The sequence below is a fragment of the Archocentrus centrarchus genome, unplaced genomic scaffold, assembly GCF_007364275.1.
Source record: "Archocentrus centrarchus isolate MPI-CPG fArcCen1 unplaced genomic scaffold, fArcCen1 scaffold_30_ctg1, whole genome shotgun sequence".
Taxonomy (NCBI): Eukaryota; Metazoa; Chordata; class Actinopteri; order Cichliformes; family Cichlidae; genus Archocentrus; species Archocentrus centrarchus.
Window position 1 is genome coordinate 2,357,238 of NW_022060259.1, and position 24,530 is coordinate 2,381,767.

General features: G+C 41.4%; 3 protein-coding genes across 5 annotated transcripts in view; 2 read left to right on the forward strand and 1 right to left on the reverse strand.

Moving 5' to 3' along the window:
* sez6l (seizure related 6 homolog (mouse)-like) overlaps positions 1-3,094 on the forward strand; it is a 90,865-nt gene extending 87,771 nt beyond the window's left edge. Inside the window, exons 16-17 of the mRNA XM_030724017.1 lie at positions 188-293; positions 385-3,094. Coding sequence (XP_030579877.1) covers positions 188-293; positions 385-417 — 139 coding nt within the window. The 3' untranslated portion in view covers positions 418-3,094. The remainder of the gene's footprint in view (positions 1-187; positions 294-384) is intronic.
* A 7,914-nt stretch (positions 3,095-11,008) lies between these two features.
* ubc (ubiquitin C) lies at positions 11,009-13,117 on the forward strand. Of its 3 annotated transcripts, none has more exons than XM_030723972.1 (2): positions 11,009-11,093; positions 12,191-13,117. In XM_030723972.1, exon 2 carries the CDS (start codon positions 12,198-12,200, stop codon positions 12,885-12,887), a length of 690 nt encoding a protein of 229 aa, XP_030579832.1. In that variant the 5' UTR covers positions 11,009-11,093; positions 12,191-12,197; the 3' UTR covers positions 12,888-13,117. The 3 variants fall into 3 exon arrangements, with proteins under 3 accessions (XP_030579832.1, XP_030579830.1, XP_030579831.1); XM_030723970.1 differs by lacking the exon at positions 11,009-11,093 and adding an exon at positions 11,213-11,307; XM_030723971.1 differs by lacking the exon at positions 11,009-11,093 and adding an exon at positions 11,215-11,294.
* Positions 13,118-13,325: 208 nt separating this feature from the next.
* slc4a5b (solute carrier family 4 member 5b) overlaps positions 13,326-24,530 on the reverse strand; it is a 60,393-nt gene continuing 49,188 nt past the window's right edge. Inside the window, exons 24-27 of the mRNA XM_030723969.1 lie at positions 23,970-24,143; positions 22,238-22,408; positions 20,531-20,583; positions 13,326-13,984 (exon numbers count right to left, since the gene is read on the reverse strand). Of these exons, the coding sequence (XP_030579829.1) occupies positions 13,717-13,984; positions 20,531-20,583; positions 22,238-22,408; positions 23,970-24,143 (666 nt within the window). The 3' untranslated portion in view covers positions 13,326-13,716. The remainder of the gene's footprint in view (positions 13,985-20,530; positions 20,584-22,237; positions 22,409-23,969; positions 24,144-24,530) is intronic.

Below are 24,530 nucleotides of genomic sequence, written 5' to 3' on the forward strand. Positions count from 1 at the left end.
TCAGTCTCAGCTCGTCTCATACAGGCTCTTGGTTTAATCAGAGTGTTATTTTGTATCATTTAGACCTCACAACGATCTACAGGTATTTATTTCTCAGAAAATCAGAAGCTAAACCTCTGACTGTTGCACTCTGGTGCTGAAAACTCTGAATGGCCTTTTTTCTGTTTTCCCTCGTTGTGTCCGTTAGGTGCCGATATAACTCCAACCTAAGGCTGCCTCTCATCTACCCCCACCCTTATCGACAGATCACTGTGGAGACAGAGTTTGACAACCCGCTCTATGAAACGGGGGGAGTAAGTGTGATGTAAAAACTGCTGCAGTACACTCAATACCTAAACGTCCCTCCCTTTGCTCTTATATTCAGCACTTCTCTTTCTATTACAGCAGGACACTCGCGAGTATGAAGTATCGATATGAGGAGCCTCTCAAAAGGCATTTGTGAAGCGTGACAAGACTGACCGCCCCGACCTAACTCTTCATCCTCCCCTCTCTCGCTTCTCCACCCAGGAGGAGGCGATGTAAATACAAATAATGATGTCCGGCCCCTTCTACACTGATGGATCCTGTTCTCTCCTTCTCTGATGTGACAGCTTTTGTAGACATTATGGGAAACACAAGAGGATGCTTGGACCAAAGAGGAGACGCGTGATCGATAGTCAGTGACTGACCAGTCCCGCTGCCCAGGAGAGGTTAGGTGATGGAGAACGGAGGGAAAAGGCCCGAAGCACATCCCAGAACATCAATCATGATCCGTTTTCACACATGTGCTGCAGTTCTTAACTTTTATAGATATCACCCAGCAGAGGTCTGACAGCTGGATTGGACGTTAACTTGCCAACTACCTGGTCCATGTGATGGTGTGATGTGCACATAGCACAGGTAGATGCATGAGTGGGTGCCATATGCGCTGCCTAATACACGCTGCATACAGGCAGCTTTCTCACCTAGACCACATCTCCGTTTCCAGAAATGCAAGCACATCTGAAGTGAAGCAGTTCTTGTTGTGTGTAACATGTGAGAAAGGAAAAATGTGGAAAATATTTTGACTTGGTTCTCGTAAAAATTGTCTGAAATCATGTGTGAAAACGGCTAAGGTGGGAAATGAGAGATGTTAAGGAGGAGACAAGGGAAGGAGGCAGGGTCAGCACATGAGAGAAATGATCAAAGCACTTTTTAGGATTTTTTTTGCTTGATTTAAAAGACATAAAGGTGAAGTTATAGTCCTTAAGATTTTTATCAAACCCATTTTTGATACTATTTATGATCTTTTTCCTGCAATTCTGTAATATACATTAATTAACAGTTCCAGACATGATTTCAATTGTATTCACACAAAGAAGGCTTCTTTGATCAGCACGGTACTGTCTCATTAGTCAAGTGTCTGGTTAAATGTTGAGGAAACTTACAGGTTATAGAGGTCAGCAGCTTTGTTTGGTGCCATGAAATCAGAGGAAGAGTTTTTTTATGCTTTTAATGTGAAAAAACAACAAAAGTTATTTTTCAGAATTTTGTGACTATTAAGATTTAAATAATTTAAGCTTAATGTTCACGTTTGTCTTACATGCACTGAGACGTTCGGACCTGCTGTTGAGTCAGTTTCACTCTGAACTCCAGTTTTAAAAAAGTGAGACTTTTGGGAAACAGCAAAGCACAGACTCATGTCTCAGCTTACATATTTCAGTCGTGCAGGTCTCTCTTTCATTCTTCTTTTCCTATTGCAGCAGCTTCCTCTGGAAATGGATAATGCTAATATTGCAACTCTAAATAAGTCAGTACAATTAAATTTCAGTGAACTCCAGTCTATGTTTCAGCCACCATGACTGAACTGTACTTGTGTGCTACTTTAAGTGTCAGTTCATGCCCGTGCACACGGTCAGTGTTGAGGTGATATGCAGGCGTGTTTGTGCAGATGCAGCATTTCAAAATGAAAATGTTTCATTGTGGCCGTCGCTGTAATGTACCTGTTATGTAGCTGTAAGCTAGCTCTCTAGTACGTGTCTGTTTCTTAAGATCAGCCTCTGACTGAGCTCAGAGCGCCACAGAAGCTCCAAGAAACATATTTATGTTATTTCCCTGAAATCTTTCTCCTTTTTTCTTCTCTGTGTGTTCGAGATTCAGGAACCTCTCAGACACAGTGGGCCCCAAAAGTAAAGAAAAATACACATAAATCCTTCTTTAAAGTTTGTAATTTCTTAATTATTACTGATTGTGAATCTGGAGATTCACAATCAGTAATAAGAAAATCTAATTGTGGTTGTGGCCTGTCTCAGGTATACCAGACCATAATGTTATATTTAGTTAATATGACATTATGGCCTTTTTTGGAAGCATTTTTGAACGAGTTATCTGAGTTATAATATGACCTGCTGTGTGATACACACAATCCATGAAGTGTGCACAGTTTCAGTAAAAGTCTTGTATATTATTAATCTGTTACTGTGTCTTTAGCCTGTACTCATATAGGTAAAAATGCAGCTTGCAAAACAAGCTCACCAGCATTAAAAATTATTTTCTGGCCTCACTTAACACGTCTGTGCTCCGGTTAAAGCTGCTGCTACCACGACAAACACAGGTGTCGTTAAATCACCCCAGACTGAAATCTTAAGGATTACAACTTTGATCAAACATGTCATAAAGAGCGCTGGAGGTGGGTTCAGTTCCATCCACACTCATGAGTCATCTTATCTTTCCATAAACTGATAATAATCAGAAGTAAATAAAGGTCAGTGCTTTCTTTTATTTGTCAGTCTGACACAGGAAACTCCCCAAACTCCCACCTGCCTGCAGTCACGTTAAAGGATTTTTGCTCCAGCCAGTCGAGTTCTGGCTTTAGCTGTAGTTCAGCAGTATTTAAAGGGCCAGTGCAGTACTGTTGTTATATTTCTCTCACCTGTAGTTAGATGGATGGATTGTCACAGGCTGGCCTCAGTGTCTCTGGGTCTGGACTGGCGGTGTGAATAGTGTAGCTGTAGTTAACCGATCAGTCTTTGAGTACAAGCTCAATCAACCCACAGATGATGTATTTATTTTGATGTACTGTACATGTGACGTTTTATGCAGATGGATAAATGTACATTTTCATTATGAGAAGACAAATGTTAACAGTTTCCCTAAATAAATAATTCAAAGGATTGTTTGTAAACATTGAGGTGTTTCGTTCCTTTCTGTCTCATTTTGTTGAAGGAACCAGACGGAAAAATAAGTTGTTTTTTGTTTGGACGTTTAGCCCGAAAAGCCTTTGATACTGAAATGATGACTTTTTAACTTACATCTTGATTATCTCTTAATAAAATATCAGTTTATTTATAGTACTGCATTATATCCAAAAGGTGTAGCTACAGCATGGCTGCATACTCTGTGCAGGGGCGTCAAAACATTTTTCACTGAGGGCCGTATGCTGAAAAAATATAACCTATGAAAGGCTGGGACACTCACCAGAGGTGTAGTATATCACCTTACCTCTAGTGTATTAACATTACCAACATCAATCAAATGTAGGTAAATTATGCTGAATATACTGCTCAAAAGTAAAGGAACACTTTAAAAACACATCGAATTATAACTGGGGAAAATAATCATGCTGGATATTTATAATGATTTTGGACTGGGTAATGTGTTAGGAATGAAAGGATGCCACATCATCCAAGGATTACATCTTAGGTACCTAATGGCAGTCAGGGTACCGTAGCCTAGTTTGTAGAGGTCTGTGGATGCGCCTCCTAGACCATCACCGTTCTCAGCAATAAAGCTGAACTTAAGTTCCATCCTGTTTCTGAGTCCTGCCACACAACTTACCCTGACATATATGGCAGACATCAAACCATCAACAAAAAGCAGCTGGAAGTGACAGGATACCTCCTCTGTAAACTCCACAGACAAGCAGACTACAACCCAGATGCTTCTTGCTAACACTACACCACCACTCCCTAGCATGTGGGAACAATAGCTTAACTGTTGAGAGGCCTGTACTAAAGGCTCACCATGCAGCACGCAATGAGACATACCCCAGATTCAGTAGCATCTTGCCAGATTAGTGGTGTCCTTGGTAAGCACATTGTACGACTGTCCGATCCCACAACTAAAGAAAATGTCAACCAAAAAGAACATCAGGATGTATTTGCATTTTTCATACCATGGCTTGCTTAGGGCAGTATAATATACAGTAGTATGAATACCTTTTTTCACATTTGATACAAAATGTATTTGCCTTGTGGGGGTCTCAGATTTGAATGACTGTTTTAGATCGCCAAACAAAGCAAATTTCTGACCTCAGCAACTTAACCACTTACATGTAACATCCCCCAAGTCACCCCTGAGAAGTAGGGTTAGGGTTAGGTTGCATTTGCTTAAAAAAATATATAGTTTCAGAAAGTAGATGATGCTATTAAATCAAATCTCATTACATACATTTTGGCTTCACAGTGCTTCTAAGATTTGGATATTCCACACAGATAAAAATGGCATACAAAGCTGTAGATGTGAACCTAATACTTACCCAACTGCTAATGCTAAATAGGGACCAGTTGGATGTTAGAGGTCAGATGTTATGAAAAGTTTCTTTGAGGTATGAACTGCAAGCATGCAGTTTTGGCTTGCTTTCTGTTTCACAAGCAACTTTTCTTTGGACAGAAGGCTGTTGTCCTACAAATATACCCCAGTGGGTGGGAAGCAAATCCTGCCCTGCAGCATGTCCCTACCTTCAACCCAGTTTTATGTTCTAGCGATTCCTTCTGTTGCTATCATGAATGCTAATAGGAGGATAATGCTTCCTGCCACGGTAGCAATTTCCACAGGCCTTCCTGCTGTGTTTAATTCTGCTGGTGAGAAGCTTTTAACCAGATGCTTGACAACTGCAGATGCTCTGAATAAACTGAGTGCTATCCACACAAGTTTAATGAAGCAAAGGGGATTCACAGAGGCTGAAGTACATTGCATTAATGTATGAATTTAAGGCATTTAGTTGGTGTCGTTATCCAGAAACACTCATAATGCAGGAACAGAAGGACATCATTATTATTTTTACAACCAGCCTACAGCATAGGTGAGACCACTGAGGCAATACATGGAAAAAATACCTTTGATGTGTTAAAAACAGTTACCTATAACAGAGTGAGGTTCAGGTGTCCTTGACTTTTGTCTGTTGTGTGGTTAAGCTATTAGCTTAGCTCTTACATGAGTCACTAACAGCACAGCTTCTTCATCTACCCCTCCTGCACTTTCCTGCTCAGTGTGTCAGTGTGTTAGCTAATCCTTGGCCTCCTTTACTAATAACCATACTTGTAATAAAAGTAGCCTGTTTGCAGCTTTAGAGGCCAGGCTCAGTGATTTGGAGACCCAGTTCCACACCCTTGAAAATCCTGTAGCTCTCCCCCAGCAGACAGTCCCAAGCAGTGAGGAAATCAGGCAGCTGGGTGACTGTGAGGAGGAACAACATCAACTCGTTTGAATCATTTTTCCCCACTCGTCTATGCCAGGGTCCTGGAAAAAGCGTCCATTTGTTAGTCGAACCCCGGATTCAAGAGGAGCAGTGCAGTGTTGGTCCTGGTCGTGGAACGCTGGACCAGCTCTTGATCTTCTCGAGAATATTCGAGTGTGCGTGGGAGTTAGCCCATCCAGTCTGCATGTGCCTTGTGGTCTTGGGGAAGGCATTCGACCACGTCCCTCCAGGTATCCTGTGGGAGGCCTGCCTGAGTATAGGGCGTCTGGCCCGTTGTTGCGGCCATTCAGGCCCTGTTCTGTAGTGCTGGTGAAAATATTTAAAATAGGTTTTGGAAAAATAACTCTTTACAGGAAATGCACTCTGTGGAAGTTAATATAACACCATAATCCAGTGTTACTGAAAATTCTCCAAATTGAGTGTAAAAAGTACTCTGAAGAACTCCGCCCCCTTCCACCTTGTGCCAGACTGAAAATAATTTTCTCAGCACCATTTTGAACTTCTCCAACGTGCTGGAAAATTCTCCCAAGCTTTGATTAAGATCTCCATCCCACCTGTCATTGAAGGCATCATAGTTTTTGATGACATGGGACCTGAGGTGGATGCAGAAATATTTGAGGAACTAGTGCAGCAGCCCAGTACCATCACATCTGGCAATGGTAATCTTGATTTTTCTTGATTCCGAGTTCCTTCTAAATGTTCCTTTGGATTTTGACTATTACCAAAGTACCATGGGACTTTACTGTGACAACAGTGTATTTTACTTATTTGTTTTCTCTCCTCTTTCTGGTGAACTCTAGCTTCTCAGGAGAGAACTTTGTCCAACTGTTCTCAGGGGTCAATGTCATCTCACTGCACCCTGGAAACATCACTGTCTCCCACCCCAGTGCATCAGACTGCAACAGATACAGCAACAGAACGTTCATGTTGTGACTCCGATGATCTTAGAGAAACAGATAAAGATGTTCCACTAAATTCACCTTGTCTTAGAAAAGTCTTGTTTTTTTTGTTTTTGAAACCAAACTGAAAATGCAGAGGAGCCTTTAAGTGCATTTTATTTTTTTGTCCTGAACTTAATAAACTGATAAGCCAAGGTAGATGTTTTTTTGTCCTACAAATATTAACAATAGGTGTATAATAAAACAGTATCTAATTGCAGCATGGTGGCACGGTGGTTAGCACTATTGCCTCACAGCTAGAATGACATCTAGAAGGTCTGGGTTCAAATCCACCCGGGTCTCTCTGTGTGGAGTTTGCATGTTCTCTTTGTCGGTTTCCTCCCACAGTACAAAGACATGCAGTTAGTGGGGTTATTTGGTCACTCTAAATTGACCACAGGTGTGAATGGTTGAGTGTCTCTCTGTGTTGGCCCTGTGACAGGCTGGTGACCTGTACAGGTGTACCCTGCCTCTCGCCCTATGTCAGCTGGAATAGGCTCCAGCCCCCCTGCAACCCTGAACAGGATAAGCGGAAGTGAATGGTTGGATGGAACTCAACATGGTACAAAGTGGGACCATATGTTTACTGGTTCAGTGTTAAAATTGACTCTTGTAGTGCTGCGTTAACAATGCTCATTTTACTGTGTACCCTCACCTATGGTCACGAGCTTTGGGTAGTGACTGAAAGAATAAGATCATGAAAACAAGCGGAGGAAATGAGCTTCCTCTGAAGGGTGGCTGGCCTCTCTCTTAGAGATAGGGTGAGGAGTGCGGCCATTTGGGAGGGGCTAAAAGTAGAGCCGCTGATCCTCCACATCGAGAGGAGCCAGTTGAGGTGGCTCGGGCATCTGACTAAGATGCCTCCTGGGTGCCTCTTGGGTGAGGTGTTCCGGGCATGTCCTATACCAGGAGGAGGCCCTGGGGTAGACCCAGGACATGCTGGAGAAATTACATCTCTCAGCTGGCCTGGGAGTGCCTTGGGGTCCCTCCAGAAGCCTGGGCTTCTCTGCGTAGGCTTCTGTCCGAGTGACCCGGCCCTGGATAAGCAGAAGAAGATGGATGGATGGATGGACTTTTCTTTTTGGATAAATTTTATAGTTAGGGCTGGATCAGGTGACCCTGAATCCTCCCTTACTTATGTTGGGGGGTTCCCACAATGCACTGAGTGTTTCTACAAACGCCTTGAGGCAGTTGTTGTTGTCTTTTTAGATGTCTTTTGAGTCATTTTGTTACATTTACAAGGTGTTTTGCATTCATTTGTGTTCATTTTGATTTTCTTTTTTTTTTCAATAAATGTTTTTATAGCTTTTCAATATACTTTAACATCACATCACTGACTTTGTGTGACATTCCTCTTTATATTTTTTATCTCTTTGTTCCTGTTTTTTTCTGTGCAGTCATTTAGATTTTCTTAGTCATTGTGTTGTAATTGTTTGCTTGACTTTCCAGTAAGAAATGTTTAGTATTCAAACTCTAAACCAGGACCCCTATGAGCCAGTGGTCCCTGTGCCTGCGCCGTGTAGTCCTGTTGTGTAACTATTCTAATGAGGTCTAACGATTATGTGCATTTATTGCTGTGTATAAAAAAATGCAATATGTGGCTTTAAGAAGACTCGGACTGAAGCTGACAGTCAGGTTTTTTCTCTTGCAGTTTATTTTCACAAACACTGAGCCCCGGGCAGAAGGATGCACAAAATCTGGTGTTATAGATTATCTGAAATCAGAAGGTACCATAACATACCACTTTATTCATAAAGCACTTTTATAAACAACAAGAATGCTGACCAAACTGCTGAAAAATAACACCAAAGATGAAAGAAAGGCACAGGCCAGAGGGTAAAAGATACCTTTTATTATTAATCTCTGGCTCTCTTCCACAGTGTGTCTTTTCTCCTGTCTCTCTCCCCTCAAATTTTTTGACACCACACTAGAAGATAAACTACCATTAATAATGGTATTAATGTAATAATGGCGTCTCGGGGCAACAAATGTGAATATTAAAATCCCCAACAATTAAAACATGGTCATATCCTGGCATGAATTCAGCCTAGAGATCAGAGAAGTCACTTAAAAAGTCTTTATTATAGGTCTGATGAATGTAAACCACTGCGCAAAGCAGCGCAGGTGCGACCCAACTTAATTAAACTCAATTCAAAGCTGGAGAACGAGACTGGAGGAGACAACTGCTTACAGTCACAGATTTCAAAACCGCCACTAAACCTCCACCAAGACCCGCGGACCATGAGGAACTGCAGTACCAGCAGTTAGGCGGCAAGTTTTACAGCAGACAGTTGAAGCTCCAGAAGTGTTTGGCAATCATACACCACTAGTGACTTGACGTTTTGTATGACACACAGAAACAGCAAAAACACAAACACATCTTGGGTGAAATCAGAAGGTAATTAGAAAGAAGCAGCATGTAATAAAAGTGCACTCCTCCGCTAAATCATATGTAGCTGGTCACTAATCGTTCAGAAGGTTCTGTACTGCCTGAGTAGTAATGAAGGGCAACCTAAAATCAATAGTTTTCCTCCAGTTGGAAACAAGCTGCATCAACACCGAGTCAACTTGCTTATTTAACAGTTAAATCAGTATGTTCTTACCTTGTGTGGTTATAAAAATGCTGAAGGAAAATCATCATGAGCCGGCCAATTTTCATCCAATAGCTATTGGTCTAAATTCTAATTATAGACTTAAGGGGGTGAGCAGGTGCCCTTCAGCTGAAATGCAGCGTTTGCAGGTCTGAGTTCGACTTGCAGCCCTTTGCTGCATGTCCTCCGCTCCCTCCCCCTCATTCCTGTCTACGCTTCACTGCTACTGTGTCAAAAAAAAAGGCAAAAAGCCTGAAAATAAATCTTTAAGAAAAAATTATAGACTTAAAGGCACAGAGGTCATAACATTTCCTCATCCCTCAGTGAAGGTAATTATAAGGCAGGACTCAGTGATAATTAGGGCTCACCATTTTAATCTGTCACAGTGAAAAGTTGCAGTGAAGCTCTGGCTGAATATAAGAAGATTTCAGAGATTCGCATCTTCTTCATCACAGAGTCCTCCTTTACTTTTATATCCAATCAATTTCATGTTCACATAGATACTCGTACACGTGTTCCATAATTACCGGCTCACTCACACCTGCTGGCTGCTGCACACCTGTAGCTGACCTGTCTGTATCTGTCTGAGTAGCTGCATCGGTCTTAATTGAGAACACTGAACACTTACAGGCTGCTGAGCTGGCTGAATTGGCAGGTTGCCCTCTTACTCCATGATCAGGGTCGTGACCTTTGGTTCACTTCCAGAGTGAATTATTTACTGCCTACCAGGATCTAACATTTCCCGTCCTTCATGTTTCTTAAAGTGATTTTCATTCAGTATCTGAGGTTGTTTAGAGTGCCTTTGGGAGAAAATCGTACATGTGGCATCACTCATAGTTAGCAGAATTTGAGAGCTCTCTCAGTCTACTAAATGCATTGAATATAATTTGAGGAAAATGCTGAGAACAGAGCTGCAGGTATTTCTGAAGTTGTCTTTGCTCACAAGCATTTTGTCTCCTTTCTCCTCCTCTGGTCCACAGGAAAGCTGTGAACACTAACTTGGCTTCCCTTGTTTCCTTCTGCTGAAAAGCAGCACAGTGACAGTGCAGTGCAGCTGTTTAAGATGCTTTGGACACCTAAGACCCAAAAGCTGAATTAGACAGTGTTCTTTTTAAGGTAATGCTGCTGTAATTCTGGCCAAACTATATTTTTGTGTACTAAATGGTAAATGGTTCTCATATAGCACATTTCTGCTCTACACGAGCACTCAGAACACTTTATATAACATGTCTCATTCACACAAGCAGTTTTTTCTACACCTACATGGTTTCTATCTTAACATTCACACACCAACGAGTGCATCGGAGAGAAACCTGGGGTTCAGTATCTTGCCAAGACTGCAGCCAGTGATCAAACCACCAACCTTCAAGTTGATAGGTGACCTGCTCTACCTCCTGAGCCACAGCCCCCGCTTTCAGAGCCGGTCAGAACAGTCACCCTCGTCAGATCCTGAGGGGATCATGAATATACAAAACAATCAGTCTAATAATTGTTGAGATGCTTTCACATATGTCAACCTCATAGTGGTGATACGACGTGCAGTCATAAGTGACCAGAGAATAGGAGGTTAATTAAATTGCAGCATTTTAAAATAACTGTGCCTGTAGATGTTTTACGATGGCTGTGGAGCTGTGTGACTTGGTTATCGTTAGCTATACAAGACATCTGACTGCAGACAGTGAACATCCAGGAGAACGGTGTCATAGTTGGAACAAAAAAGGCCTATGCTACAGACATATCAGAGCACTCCTGCCCTGCACAATGTAGCATGATAGCATGATACAGGTAAAATGCATAATTTAACCATTTAATTGATCACTGAATACTGCAGATTGTAGCAGACACATTTGTTATTAAATAATAAAGCTAACCCGATTATTCACTAACTGTATGTTGTATTTTTGATAGCAGTTCCTCTACTCTTTAGGCTTCTTTCTTTCTTTCTTTAATTTCTTGAGTTTGATTGTTTTTTCCCTAGTTGTTAAGAGAGGCATGCTGTATCTTGGCCTTTTGTTTTGACAGATTAGCTCCCAACTACTTCCTGTTTCACTTCTTCTTCCGCGTTACTTATTCAGTCATCTAATTTTTCTTTCTTTCCTCTTCATTCACATTGTCAACTCGAATAAGGTAATAAGTAATATGTATTTTCTGTTTAATTGGTCCAATAATTGTTTTATGTGATATTTTACAGAGGCTTAATCACATTAAGATAACCATATAGTTCCACGGCGGAATGATACCAGTGTCGGATTCTATAAAAAGCAGCCGCAGAGCGTTTTTATGCTAACAAGAATCAGGCTAGTCCACAACCGCAGCTTCTCATTACTGGTGTGAGCTTTTTGTAAGTAATACTGCTTAAAGAGTAACGTCTGTATGAGCTTTCTAATATGATGTTCTGAAGGCCAGGTCTCATTATTTTAACTTTGGTGACGGTTTAATAACGAGCTACGTCAATTATCTGGGAAACAAATAGGGCGAATTGATGCCTACCCGGAACTAGGAAAAGCTCGCCGAGCCTCACCGTTTAAAGACGCGATTGAATTGATAAAGAATGACCCCTCAGCCACAGGATTCAGTAATACTGAGAAAAACTTGGTGTTTGTTACAGACGCGGTGGGTTTATAGCTGCTTCCGCTTCCACGTTAAGCCTTTGGCGTCACCAGCGGCTTCTCGGTTTCTCAGCTCAGAGGCGGAAAATGGTCGTTGAACAGAAGTTAAGAGCTCTAAACGCTTTTCCACTCCCGCGTCTTTCTGGGTTAGCTCTTTGAAACAGGGTCTCAGTGCCGACAAAGGCTGAATGAAAAGTGCCGAGTTCACCCCAAATGATAAACTGTCAGGTCAGCGGCTGGACACAGTTAAGGGCTAATGGCGCTCTGCTGACTAATACCAAACATGTTCCCTGGTACATGTACCTGAAGCTTTATCTCGTAGGACATTAAACCGGTTTTAATTAAATGCAAAATGAGGGGGGCGAGTTTAAATGTTTACAAACATCACAAAAGTGGGGAGGTGGTTTTAATTATGAAGGTGTTAAAAACTGTAAGGAGGGGCCCTTTGCATTACAGCTGCAGGCAGGCCTCTAGCTGCTGCAGCTACAGACGGTGTTCCTCTGGTTAGTCTGCCTCAGCGTTACACTTTAATCACAGAAATATTATCACAAGGGACTGATTCAATAAATAGATGCATTTGACACCTCCAGAAATCTAATTACTTTCTCTTTGCAGTGTTAAGATGCAGATCTTTGTCAAGACCCTGACCGGCAAGACCATCACCCTGGAGGTGGAGCCCAGTGACACCATTGAGAATGTGAAGGCTAAGATCCAGGACAAAGAGGGCATCCCTCCTGACCAGCAGAGGCTCATCTTTGCTGGCAAGCAGCTGGAAGATGGCCGCACCCTGTCCGACTACAACATCCAGAAGGAGTCCACCCTCCACCTGGTGCTGCGTCTGAGGGGAGGCATGCAGATCTTTGTGAAAACCCTGACGGGCAAGACCATCACCCTGGAAGTGGAGCCCAGTGACACCATTGAGAATGTGAAGGCTAAGATCCAGGATAAGGAAGGCATCCCTCCTGACCAGCAGCGTCTGATCTTTGCTGGCAAGCAGCTGGAAGATGGCCGCACCCTTTCTGACTACAACATCCAGAAGGAGTCCACCCTCCACCTGGTGCTGCGTCTGAGGGGAGGCATGCAGATCTTTGTCAAGACCCTGACCGGCAAGACCATCACCCTGGAAGTGGAGCCCAGTGACACCATTGAGAATGTGAAGGCTAAGATCCAGGACAAAGAGGGCATCCCTCCTGACCAGCAGAGGCTCATCTTCGCAGGAAAGCAGCTGGAAGATGGCCGCACCCTTTCTGACTACAACATCCAGAAGGAGTCCACCCTCCACCTGGTGCTGCGCCTCCGTGGAGGAAACTAAAGTGCTGCTTCTAAGATATCTGCTTATTGCTTGCTGATCCACTGTCTGCATTTCTTTTATTTTCAATAAAGTTTGCTGTTCCTAAATTTTTACTTTAACTGTTTTGCTGACATTGAGCTAACAGCAAATGTGATCAAACTGATTACAATTTGAAATGTTTCTGAAAGTTCAGGATGTGAATGTTTTGAGTGACGCAAATAAAAATGGCTTCTGTCATCTGGTCTGACTAACTGGGAATTTCTTTTTACCACTAAATTGGAAGGAGTTATTTTACAGTATATTCATACGTCTAAATGTAAAGCATGAGCTGTAACTGCTTCAGAACGTTTCAGGTCAAATATAAAGTCTGGCAGAGGGGGCCACAATGTAAAAGACATGCTGTGTGTGAATAGGAGTCAAAGATGTCTTTGGTTTATAATTTAATATACTTTTATTGCCTGCTGCATCTTTTACAAATTTCATGTTACAGGTACTGTATTCACAACTGCACAAATTATCAGAAAACTTCTGACAGTGAATTTCATACTATTTAAAATCTTAACTGATACAATAAAAGGAAAATCACCTCAAAATTAAATGCATGAATGAATTGAAGTGAGGATGAAAACAGCTTTTAAATGTTTATCTGGATTTTACATCAGAAATGTAAGCGAAACACTGAGTCATCAGCCGTGCAGTGATGGATTCAGAGGGATTGTGCGTTTAGTTTATATTAGTGTAACTAGAAGCTGGTGTGCCAAAGCAGACCTGATTCAAAAACCAAAAGGAGACATGAGGCAGTTATGAGCTGTGATCAGTTAGCAGCACTTTGCACCTTCCCTCATTGTGTTTACAGAATGGTTTCAGCACACGAGTCACCAAAGTGAGCTCGCAATTTCCTGTAAGCCCCTTTGTGTACATTAGTGAGTGACAGGTCATCTGAGGGGTAAAGGTCGTGCTGATGTTGGGAGTAGAAGCCAGACTCCTCGCAGTCTGACTCCACCCGGATGCTGACTGTGGGTACAGGCTGGCGTGGTGGCTGCTGCAGAGGAGGCTCGAGGCTCATCTGGGAGTGGGCAGGTGAGGGGGGGCAGGAGATCTTCAGGTGCAGAGTGATGCTGAGGAACAGTGATGATGAAACACTTTTACTCTCCATCGCTCTCTCACAGTTTCCAGTTTATTAGGAACACTGATCTCAAACCAGCAGTCCTACAACAAATCATCACTGTTTTCTATCTTATTACAGTTTATTGTAGTAACATTTTTGTCATTAATTTCATAATTTCGTCTGGCTAAAGAACCCCTTGTTTTGTCCCCGTATCTCTCATCATCATCAGAGTATCAGAAAAATGGAGCTCACGCCGTTTCTCTACATCAGCAGTTACGCTGCAAAGTGTAACCAAAACTTTCACCACCAAGGGGCAGTGTTTTACAATTTACTCATTTTCTGTCAGCTGATTAGTTTTAGCAACAGGCACACAACATAAGAATAAGCATCTGAATTGTATGTTGAGCTATTATAAATATACAGCTTATAGATCTCCAGGTATGAAAAGTGTGCTCAGTGCAGAAGTCTCTGCTTTAGGGTTGTTGATCCCTTGATCTACCACAGTAAACACTGTCCTGACATAAAAAACGACATTTAAAAAGTATGCTTTGTGACTCAAAGTTGTTAGATGAGCATACAGCATTGATCTGTTTCCAGTCAGATCCGCCTTACACATGTGACGGTGGTGGTGGTGGGGGGGGGGGGGTGAAACCATTTGCTCATTGGCCAACGACTTGCCAATCACAAGCCAATGAGCACACCATGGATAAGCCATTTTAAATCAATGTATGACAACAATTTCAAATAAAGGCTTCTTATTCAATATGATCTGAAGTGACTGAGCCCATGAACTCAAGCAGAAAGTGTTCAGAGAGGTTTTCCCACAGACTTCTACCAAAAATTTTTGCATCCATAGCCATTGCTGTAAATGCCACTGAGAGACTGGGCCTGCATACGCATGTTACATGTCCTCCGAGAATAATTATTTGCTGGGATGTAAAAAAAAAAAAAAAAAAAAAATATATATATATATATATATATATATATATATATATATATATATATATATATATATATATATATATATATATATATATATATATATTAAAGAAAGAAAAAAGGAACCAACAATAATCCAAAACTCAGCGATCACAAAAAGGTGACGGTCAACAAAAAATGCAGCAAACTGTTCACCCTCCCTCCTCCTGCCCGGTGAACAGGTGCCTGTTAGGTTTACTGTAGTATGAATGTGTGTGATGGTTAAACGAGGCATGCTGTATAAAGCACTTTGAGTGCTCAAGTAGAGTAGAAGAGCAATATATAAGAGCCAGTCCATTTACCTGTACCTAAATACAGTTAAATAGCTGAAGCTTGGTGGGGGACCAGACAAAGAGTGACTCAGACAACCCCTACAAAGACGAGACCAAGGGGCCAGTTTAGTCTGCTGGGGATAGAGTCAGTGGGGCCCCACCCTGGAGCCAGGCTTGGGTAGGGGGCTTGACAGAGAGCGCGGGTGGTCTGGCACAGGCTGAAAAGAAACATTGGCCCACCCTCCTGGGGGCCTTGGGGGATCGTTGCTATGTGAGTCGGGGGGCAATTGTAGGTGGAAACCATGGCAGTCTGAGTAGCCACCCTATTTTGGAGTCAACAGCTGGAGTGCCCGATCTAAGGATTCCATTTTCCTACTGGGGGACTTCAACACTCATGTGGGCACTGACAGTGAGACCTAGAGGGGTGTTCTTGGGAGGAACAGCCTGCCCAGTCTGAATCTGAGTGGTGTTCTGTGATTGGATTTCTATGCTATACAATAATTACAGAGAAAACCAAAAACTCCAAACTAGAGGGGCCTAAAATCTGGCTCCCATTCTGCTCTTAAGTATCCTTGGAGCCAGCAGTCCTACCAGTAACATCTAATGGCTATTCCTCCATGAACTGGATTCTGCTGGAGGTCTCTTCCTGTTAAAAGGGAGTTCTTCCTCCCAAACCTCCAGCAGAACCAGGCTCCGGGAGGGGCAGCCATCTGCAGTGACCGGTTGGGGCTGAGGGGAGAGAGACAGGACAAAAGACATGCTGTGGAAGAGAGACAGAGATTAATACTGTAGTAACTAATGATTAAATGCAGAGTGGAGTATAAACAGAGTGAAAAGAAGGAGCACAAGAACTTCAGTTTTATCTGAATTTAGAAGCAGGAAATTAGAGGTCATCCAGACCTTAATGTCTTTAAGACATTCCTGCAGTTTAACTAATTGATGTGCATCATCTGGCTTCATGGATAGATTAAGCTGAGTATCATCTGCATAACAATGAAAATGTATGCAGTGCTTTCTAATGATACTGCCTAAGGGAAGCATGTATAATGTAAATAGAATTGGTCCTAGCACAGAACCCTGTGGAACTCCATAATTAAACTTAGTGTATGAAGAAGACTCCCCATTTACATGAACAAATTGGAGTCTACTAGATAAATTGAAGATAATAGTAAATGACAAATAGACTGATTCTTATATAACCCTTTCCATTCTACTTGACCACTTAAATTGCTTTCTAAAACATACCTCATTCACACCATTCATACAAGCGCTTGTTTTCTATCTAAAATTCACACACATATGCGCACTCGAATGAATGCATTGGAGCGTAACTTGGGGTTCAGCATCTTGCCCGAGGATACTTTGGCATTCAGACTGGAGCAGCCAGAGATCAAACCACCAACCTTCTGATTAGTAGGTGACATGCTCTACCTCTTGAGCCATACATCTCCAAGGAATTATCCCCTTAAACTTACTTACAGCACTTTCAGAAAGTGATGAAATTTGTGATTAAATGTATTCCCTACTGCTTTGTAATCCATTATTGTAAATTTAAATGTTATTAAGAAATGATCAGACAGGAGGGGGCTTTCAGGGAATACAGTTAACTGTTGAGTTTCTATGCCATATATCAGGACAAGATCCAGAGTATGATTAAAGTGGTGGGTGGGCTCATTTACATTTTGAGAGAAGCCAATTGAGTCTAATAATAAATTAAAAGCAGTGTTGAGGCTGTCATTTTCAGCATCTACATGGATGTAAAAATTACCTATTATAATAATTTTATCTGAACTGAGCACTAAATCAGATATGAACTCTGAGTAAAACCAAGGTGGACAATAGATAAACCAGCCAGGTTTTTGAGTTTTATAATTAGGGTGTAAAAGGTTAGGACTCAGGCTTTCAAATGAAATAAAACTCTGTCTGGGTCTTTAATTACTAAGCTGTGATAGAAGATTGCTGCTACTCCTCCTCCTCGACCTGTGCTTTGAGCATTCTGACAGTTACTGTGACTCAGGGGTGTTGATTCATTTAAACTAACATATTCATCCTGCTGTAACCAGGTTTCTGTAAGGTAGAATAAATCAATATGTTGATCAATTATTAAATCATTTACTAACAGGGACTTAGAAGAGAGAGGCCTAATGTTTAATAATCCATATTTGACTTCTTTGGTGCAGTTGAGGATGCTATATTTGTCTGTACAGGGTCTCCTTCATCCAGGTCATAGTATCTCTGGAGCTTGAAAAAAGGGCGACTGGACTTCTTTTGTTTCTTGAAGATGTTTCACCTCTCATCCAAAAGGCTTCTTCAGTTCTTCACTAACCTTCTTCATAGGTTAGTGTTAAGTGTTTAACAAACAAAAAACATTACTCTAGAAACAGTCCGGTACAACGACTGAACTGAAAATTAATGAAAAGCAGCCAAAGAAAGACTGTCAGAAAGCCTGAAGAGCTAATGTTCAAAAAAAAAAAAATACAAGACAGTCTGGCTCCTTGGAGGCAAAATACATTCTAAAGAAAGGAAAAGAGGGGTGGTTCCAGACTTGGATCAGCATTTCAGCAGTGTTGGCGACCTTTTCAAAACTACTGAAATTATGAACAAAGAAAAGTGCTGCCAGATTTTGATACCATCTAGAAAGCATCTGATTGGCAACAGCTTAATTTTTCAGCATGACAATGATCACAAAAAACAGTGCCAATGCAGTAAAAGTATACTTAGGTAGAAAAACACTCAATGGAACACTATCAGTCATGGATTGGCCTCTCCAGAGGCTGGACCTGAACATTATTGAAGCAGTGTGGGATCATCTTCACAGAGAATGGAAAACAGCAGCCAGCATCCAAAGAACAGCCAGGAGGCTTATTTCTGAAGTCTACTTAAAGAACGTGCAATAAAGGGTGTGTTGAAGAATAAAGGTGGTCATGCCAAATATTGACTTTGAAGCTTGTTAGAATTGTACAAAATCAGTTTTTGCCATAAATACTGTATTAACATTAATCTTTGCATATAAATACAATAAATCACTGCACCCATTTTTCCTTTTTACACACAAAATGTAAAGAAATGGGGGGGGGGCTCCAATCGAACAGCTTAAGGCTTTTTGTACAGCACTATACATAAATACATAAAGATACATAAATTCAAAGCAGTTGTTTCTTCACCTTCAGGTTTTAGTTTTAATTCATTTTGAAGGATTTAAAATTATTTATATACACTATAGAACAATATATACCTTTACATTTACATTGTTAAGCCTGATTAAAAAAATCTACAATGGTGGGAAATTTCAGCTCAAATTTAATGAAATAAAAGTGATTATTTTTGCAGAGAAGGTTATAAAACTTTCCTGAGTAGAAATAATTGCAGCCTTTCAAGGACACAAACCCATGAACCATGTTTGCAGCAGTGATGTACTTCCAAGGTTTCGAGTTCACCTCTATTGCTGTTGTTGAAACGTGACAGGTGACAACACAATTTGTTTTGCTTGTAACGTCTCACTGTTAACACAATCACAGACTTAGAGTAACTGGCAGCTACCAAACACACAGGTCTGCATTCAGGTGCAACGCAGTAGTAATAACAGTGAAACTGATGCTTTTGTTTCAGTCTATGTGGAAATATGAAGGAAGAATATACACATTCTGCAGTACAGAGAAGCGAGAATACACACACACACACACACGCACACACACACACCTCTAGATATGCCAGGAACTACAGTGATTAAGGTATTTAAGAAGCAGGAGACGACTTGAAGTTAAAGGAGGCATCTAGAGCAGAGGTTTTCAAACTGAGGCACCTCTGTAGAGAGGAAGTCAGTTACTGTATCAGTTGCACTGACTTTTAACATGATTATATCACAAGAGTTTTAACAGTTCCCTATTAATGTGTCACTGAAACATGGAAGAAAAAAAAAACGAATGACACACTGGAACAACAAATCATGAGATCCCACCTGTTGTCCAAGGTAGTTTCGTTTTTGAGTGACTAAAAGTGAACACAGTTTCAAACAATTATAAACTCCCATAATCCCCTCTACATAGTCACCCATGCATTCCATCTTTTTTGGGTCAGTTCAATTCAGTTCTATTTATATAGGTGCCAATTCACAAGCATCATCTCATGGAACCAGCATTAGAAAGAGTACCTCAACAATCAGATAACTCTCATATGAGCAAACACTTGGCAATGGTTGGGAGGAAGAACTCGCTTTTAACAGGAAGAGACCTCCAGCTGAATCCAGTTCATGGAGGAACAGCCATTAGATGTTACTGGCAGGACTGCTGGTTCCTAGGATACTGAAGAGTAGAATGGGAGGCAGAGCCTTCAGCTTTCAGGCCCCTCTTCTGTGGAACCAGCTTGGATTCAGGAGACAGACACCCTCTCTATTTTTAAGATTAGGCTTAAAACTTTCCTTTACGATCAAGCTTATAGTTAGGGCTGGATCAGGTGACCCTGAACCCTCCCTTAGTGATGCTGCTATAGGCCTAGTCTGCTGGGGGATTCCCATAATGCACTGTGTGTTTCTTTTCATTCACCTCTTTTTACTCTGTTTATACCCCACTCTGCATTTAATCATTAGTTATTATTAATCTCTGTCTCTCTTCCACAGTGTGTCTTTTGTCCTGTCTCTCTCCCCTCACCCCCAGCTGGTCTCAGCAGATGACCCCCCCTCCCTGAGCCTGGTTCTGCTGGAGGTTTCTTCCTGTTTAAAGGGAGTTTTTCCTTCCCACTGTCACCAAGTGCTGCTCACAGGGGGTCGCCTCATTGTTGGGTTTTCTTTGTAGGGTCTTTACCTTACAATATAAAACACCTTGAGACGACTGTTTGTTGTGATTTGGTGCTATATAAATAAAACAGAATTTAATTTAATATATTAATTTGCTGTTTGCTAGCTTCTATGCACCAAACCACCGTGGTTAGATTTAGTGGGAAAGGCAGATTGATGACCCACAGGGCTGAACTTTGAAAACCTCTGACCTAGAATATGTACATCTTAATAATAATTCAAATGACAATTTCATAGTCTGTTATCTATAATGTACATCTTTCCATAGAGAAACATTGCAGGAAATTCAAATCTAGTCTACAAATATGAATACTGAAGTCCAAAAATCACCATTCTACATACTGGAGATATAAATACAAGTGATGCAGCAACTGATAACTCAATAAAATGTGTATTTCTAAATTGTAATTATGTGTTTTGTGGTCTGGAAGTGACAGTTGTGTCCCAGCCAGTGTTCTTGTCAGGTGAATATATCAGATCACTGTAGGGCACGTGCAGTTTCAGCACACAGTACCTGCGGTCTAGCTCATTTTGATCAGATGTGACTGTTGAGTAAAGGTTCAGCTCCTGTAAGAAGGCACAGGCACATATACAGAGAGAGAGCACATGCACAAAACAACACCAAACAAGCAAACACAGGCATGTAATACATAAATACAAACACAGAGACACAAAGAGATTATGAGTCACTGAAAACTTGGAAGTACTGTGCATTATTACTCCAGCAGCCAAAGTGAAATCTAAACTTAGCACAAACAGTAAGGAAATGTGTGTTTGGTGGATTATTTCTTTGCTGTAATAACGCCTCTTCACAATAAACCTGATACCACTGGAAAGCCTGTTTGTTTCCCTCACATGGAGCCACATTTGTGGGTTGAGCAGCAGAGTTGAGCACGTGGGCTGCACCCATGAAAAACTTTCCAAATCTCCTCTGCTGATGCCAAACAGCTGATTCTGGCATTGACAAACACATATTTCATCACTTTTTGTGCTAAGGTTATAAAATATTCTGTCAGATCAAATACTATTTTCACTCCATCTGTCACATTTAGTTAACAACACGGAATATTTACAATACAAATTATACTGACACAGAGGTAAGGGCATACTCACAATCTGAGGTTTGGCTTTGGGTGGGAGGGTTATTGTGGGAGGGGTCTGACTCTGAGTGGGGCTCTATGGCCTCCATATGAATCTTCACTGGAGGTGGGGTGGAACTGTCAGGCTGAGTGACAGAGAGGAAGCAGTTGGCATGCAGGAGACATGAGGATGTTAAAGGATAAAACGTGAGGTTTTTAGAGAGAGATGCAGCTACACAAACATTTAAAAACTGCAAAATTATTCAGTTCACAGGAAATTCAATTAATAGGTTTGCATGTGGACAGAAAATTTATTTATTTATTTATTTACGCCACACATTATAGTCAGCTTCGATCTGCTAATTTGCGCTGTTGACCAACAGTAAGCTGTTGGAGGTCAACTGCAGAAAAAGTCACACGCATTAGTTTAATTCATCGACACATTTCATAAATCTCAGAGACATTTTAGCTGCTTCAGCCTGCATATTTCTACAAGCTGCTTTGCAACCCACATCCTCCACAGCTCACAGCTCCTGCACAAAACAGCTGCTGAATCTGACTTAGTGTCTGTTTTCATTGATGCCTGCTTTGTCCTGTGCTGAAGTCTATTGAATGTAGTTCATTAGTTCATCAGCTGTGCTGCACAATCCAATCTCCTCAATCTGTGCATGAATGGCCGAGGCTCACAAGACACGAATTTCAGGTTTTTTAATAAACTGGGTGAACTTAATGTCCTGTTAGCAACCAAGCTAAAGACATTTTTTGACAGTAATAAAAATATAGTCAATAACAGCAGCTTTATCTTTTAATTGAGGACCATCAGTGGACGGCACCTATGTTTCTACACTGCTGTCAAGGAACCCTTTCAGTTTGGATGAAGACTAAAGCACAAATACAAAGGCTACAAGTTAGCAAACACACTGCTGCTAAAGGTTGGAACAGAGTGGGGCAGGTGGACAGAAAGATGATGGACAGACAAGAAGACTGTAGTAAGTGGAATACAGTGCCTTTTCAGCAACACTGTGGGAGAGGAGAAACATACAGTATTAGTTAGTGAAAACGAACCAGGAACAACATCCACAGCAGATGGAGTGACACACACACACACACACACACACACACACACACACACGTTTCCTCACCTCCTCATCACTCTCCGGCTCTGCTGCCTTCTTGTCTTTCTTCTTCTTCTTCTTTTTATCATCTTCTTTCTTCTTCTTGTCTTTGTCTGGCAGGAGGTCGTCCAGCCAGGCCAAGTCGTGTTGAGAGAACATCAAATCCAGCAGCTTCCGCACAACCATCAGACCAAGAATCTACATGCAGACACAACGGTTTAAAAAAATGCCACTACCCTGACATCAGACGTGTCATAAATTACACATATAAGTGATGTCAACACAATTTAACAAATTTATTGTCCAGTTATCTGCCTGTCCCTTTCATACATGCCATTTCCCTGATAAAGACCAGGTGGGCTGACATTACCTTGTCATCAGTGTGTGAACATGCTACATTTCTCTAAATTGAAGATTTGAGTGTGTGAGCTGTAGTTCACTGATTCAAAAGAGACAAGAGAAAAAATGCCCATCAGCAATTACACACGAAAGCACATCTCATAATGGGCCTCATTCATAAACAGTGCATACACACAAATACGTGTGTAAATCATGTACAAATCAGTGTTTTATCAGTATTGTTGTACCTGAATTTGTCACTTCTCTACAAATTTAGAAGTGTCTCACATCATGTGTGTGAACAAATGACGGCTGTCACTCTGGTGGAAACACTTTGGAAAGCTGCATCTTTTCCATTGATACCATGTTTCACTTTCTTAAGTCAGACTTTCTTCTGCTTTCTTACATAAGAACTAGTCCATTAGCAGTGCAGGATTCTCTCTTACATCACCACCACTTCACCTGGAGGTAAATGTGTTTCTTTAAACGTATGCATATAGTAGAAGCCTGTTGGTTTAGACTGATAATAATTCACTAACACACACATGGTGGGAAGAACAAAACATTTCATCAATCCAATGGTAATTTTTGCATGTGCACTTGTTCTTTGTGCAGGGTAAGGCTGTTTCCATAAAAATATCAGTGAATGAGGCCCAGTGGCTCCAGAGTCAGAGGATCACCGACAGACTTTCTTAAACAAAAAGTACACAGCTTGGTGTTTGGTGCTGCTATAGGCCACTATAACCCACATGATTGGGCAGGTGACCCATGAACCAGAGGTGCTGCAGGGGCTTAGGCTCAAGTCTGCCCTACAATCAGCATCTGCATTAAGGGAGAAACGTCTTCTAAGTGGCAGGTAACCTCAAACTCAGCTCAGCAGATTTAGTGTTCATGGGCTGAGAACAGTTTAAATTTAAGCTGAGGATTCACTCACTGAACTCAACCTTTATACTAGCTTTATAGTATCGGGGGGGGGGGGGGGGGGGGGTCACAAGCATCTGTATGTAAGTGACGAACGTCTGCATTTTTGTCACCTCTGCATAAATATTTTGAGTCAAATATATTATTTGGTTACAAGCTGTAGAAACAGTGACACACACACACACACACACACACACACACACACACACACACACACACACACACACACACACACACACACACACACACACACAGTTAACAGAGCCACAATTCAACCTTTGTGCAGCTTCTGCTGAAGTGATGCTACAAAAACCATCATTTCTGCACAGTTTACACTGTAGCTTTACTTTCAGCTGAATCATGTTTAGTCAAATAGCCATACAATGAACCTTTTCAGTACCTTTTCTGACCTTAAATTTCTCTCACATAGGGTAATTGGTATTAAACATGTAATTAACTTGATAAATTACCCAAACAGAAGGACACTGAACACCCTCACCATTACTGGGAAGATGATGGCCAGAAACGTGGACTTAAGGATCCAGAGAACTGCTAGACACATGATCTGGACGAGGGTGAAAAGGTGGACGCGTCTCATCGGGACATGACGCAGGAAGGAGAAGTCTGGCTGGTGTTTGGGTGGCATCAGATACAGCTTGATACGTTCCCAGAACTGGAACAAAGAAAAGGAGGAAATGTTTTCAGCTTTTCGCTCATTCTTTTTAAATTAAACAAATAATTCAATAATTTGAATTCAGAACACTGGTTTAGAGCTGAAACATTGATCACACAACTACCAAGTTGCTTTGGGCCAGTGATAGGAAAATGTTCACATCTACCACTTTATATGGAATTTTCATGTATGACGACTACTTAAATGAAAAGACTGAGACCAAAATGCATGGAAAATACTTGATTTGAAGGGTGAATCTTACCCTAAACCCACCACTAAATGCTTCTCCAGGCATCTAGTGGACGTAAAGAGGGTCATGTATTCATGTATGAGACGATGTGTTCATTCAGTGCTGCAGGGCTGCACTGCCATGATATTAAAGTTTGA

Coding starts and splice junctions, on each gene's coding strand:
- ubc (XM_030723972.1), top strand. CDS start 12,198: ATGCAGATCTTTGTCAAGACCCTGACCGGCAAGACCATCACCCTGGAG.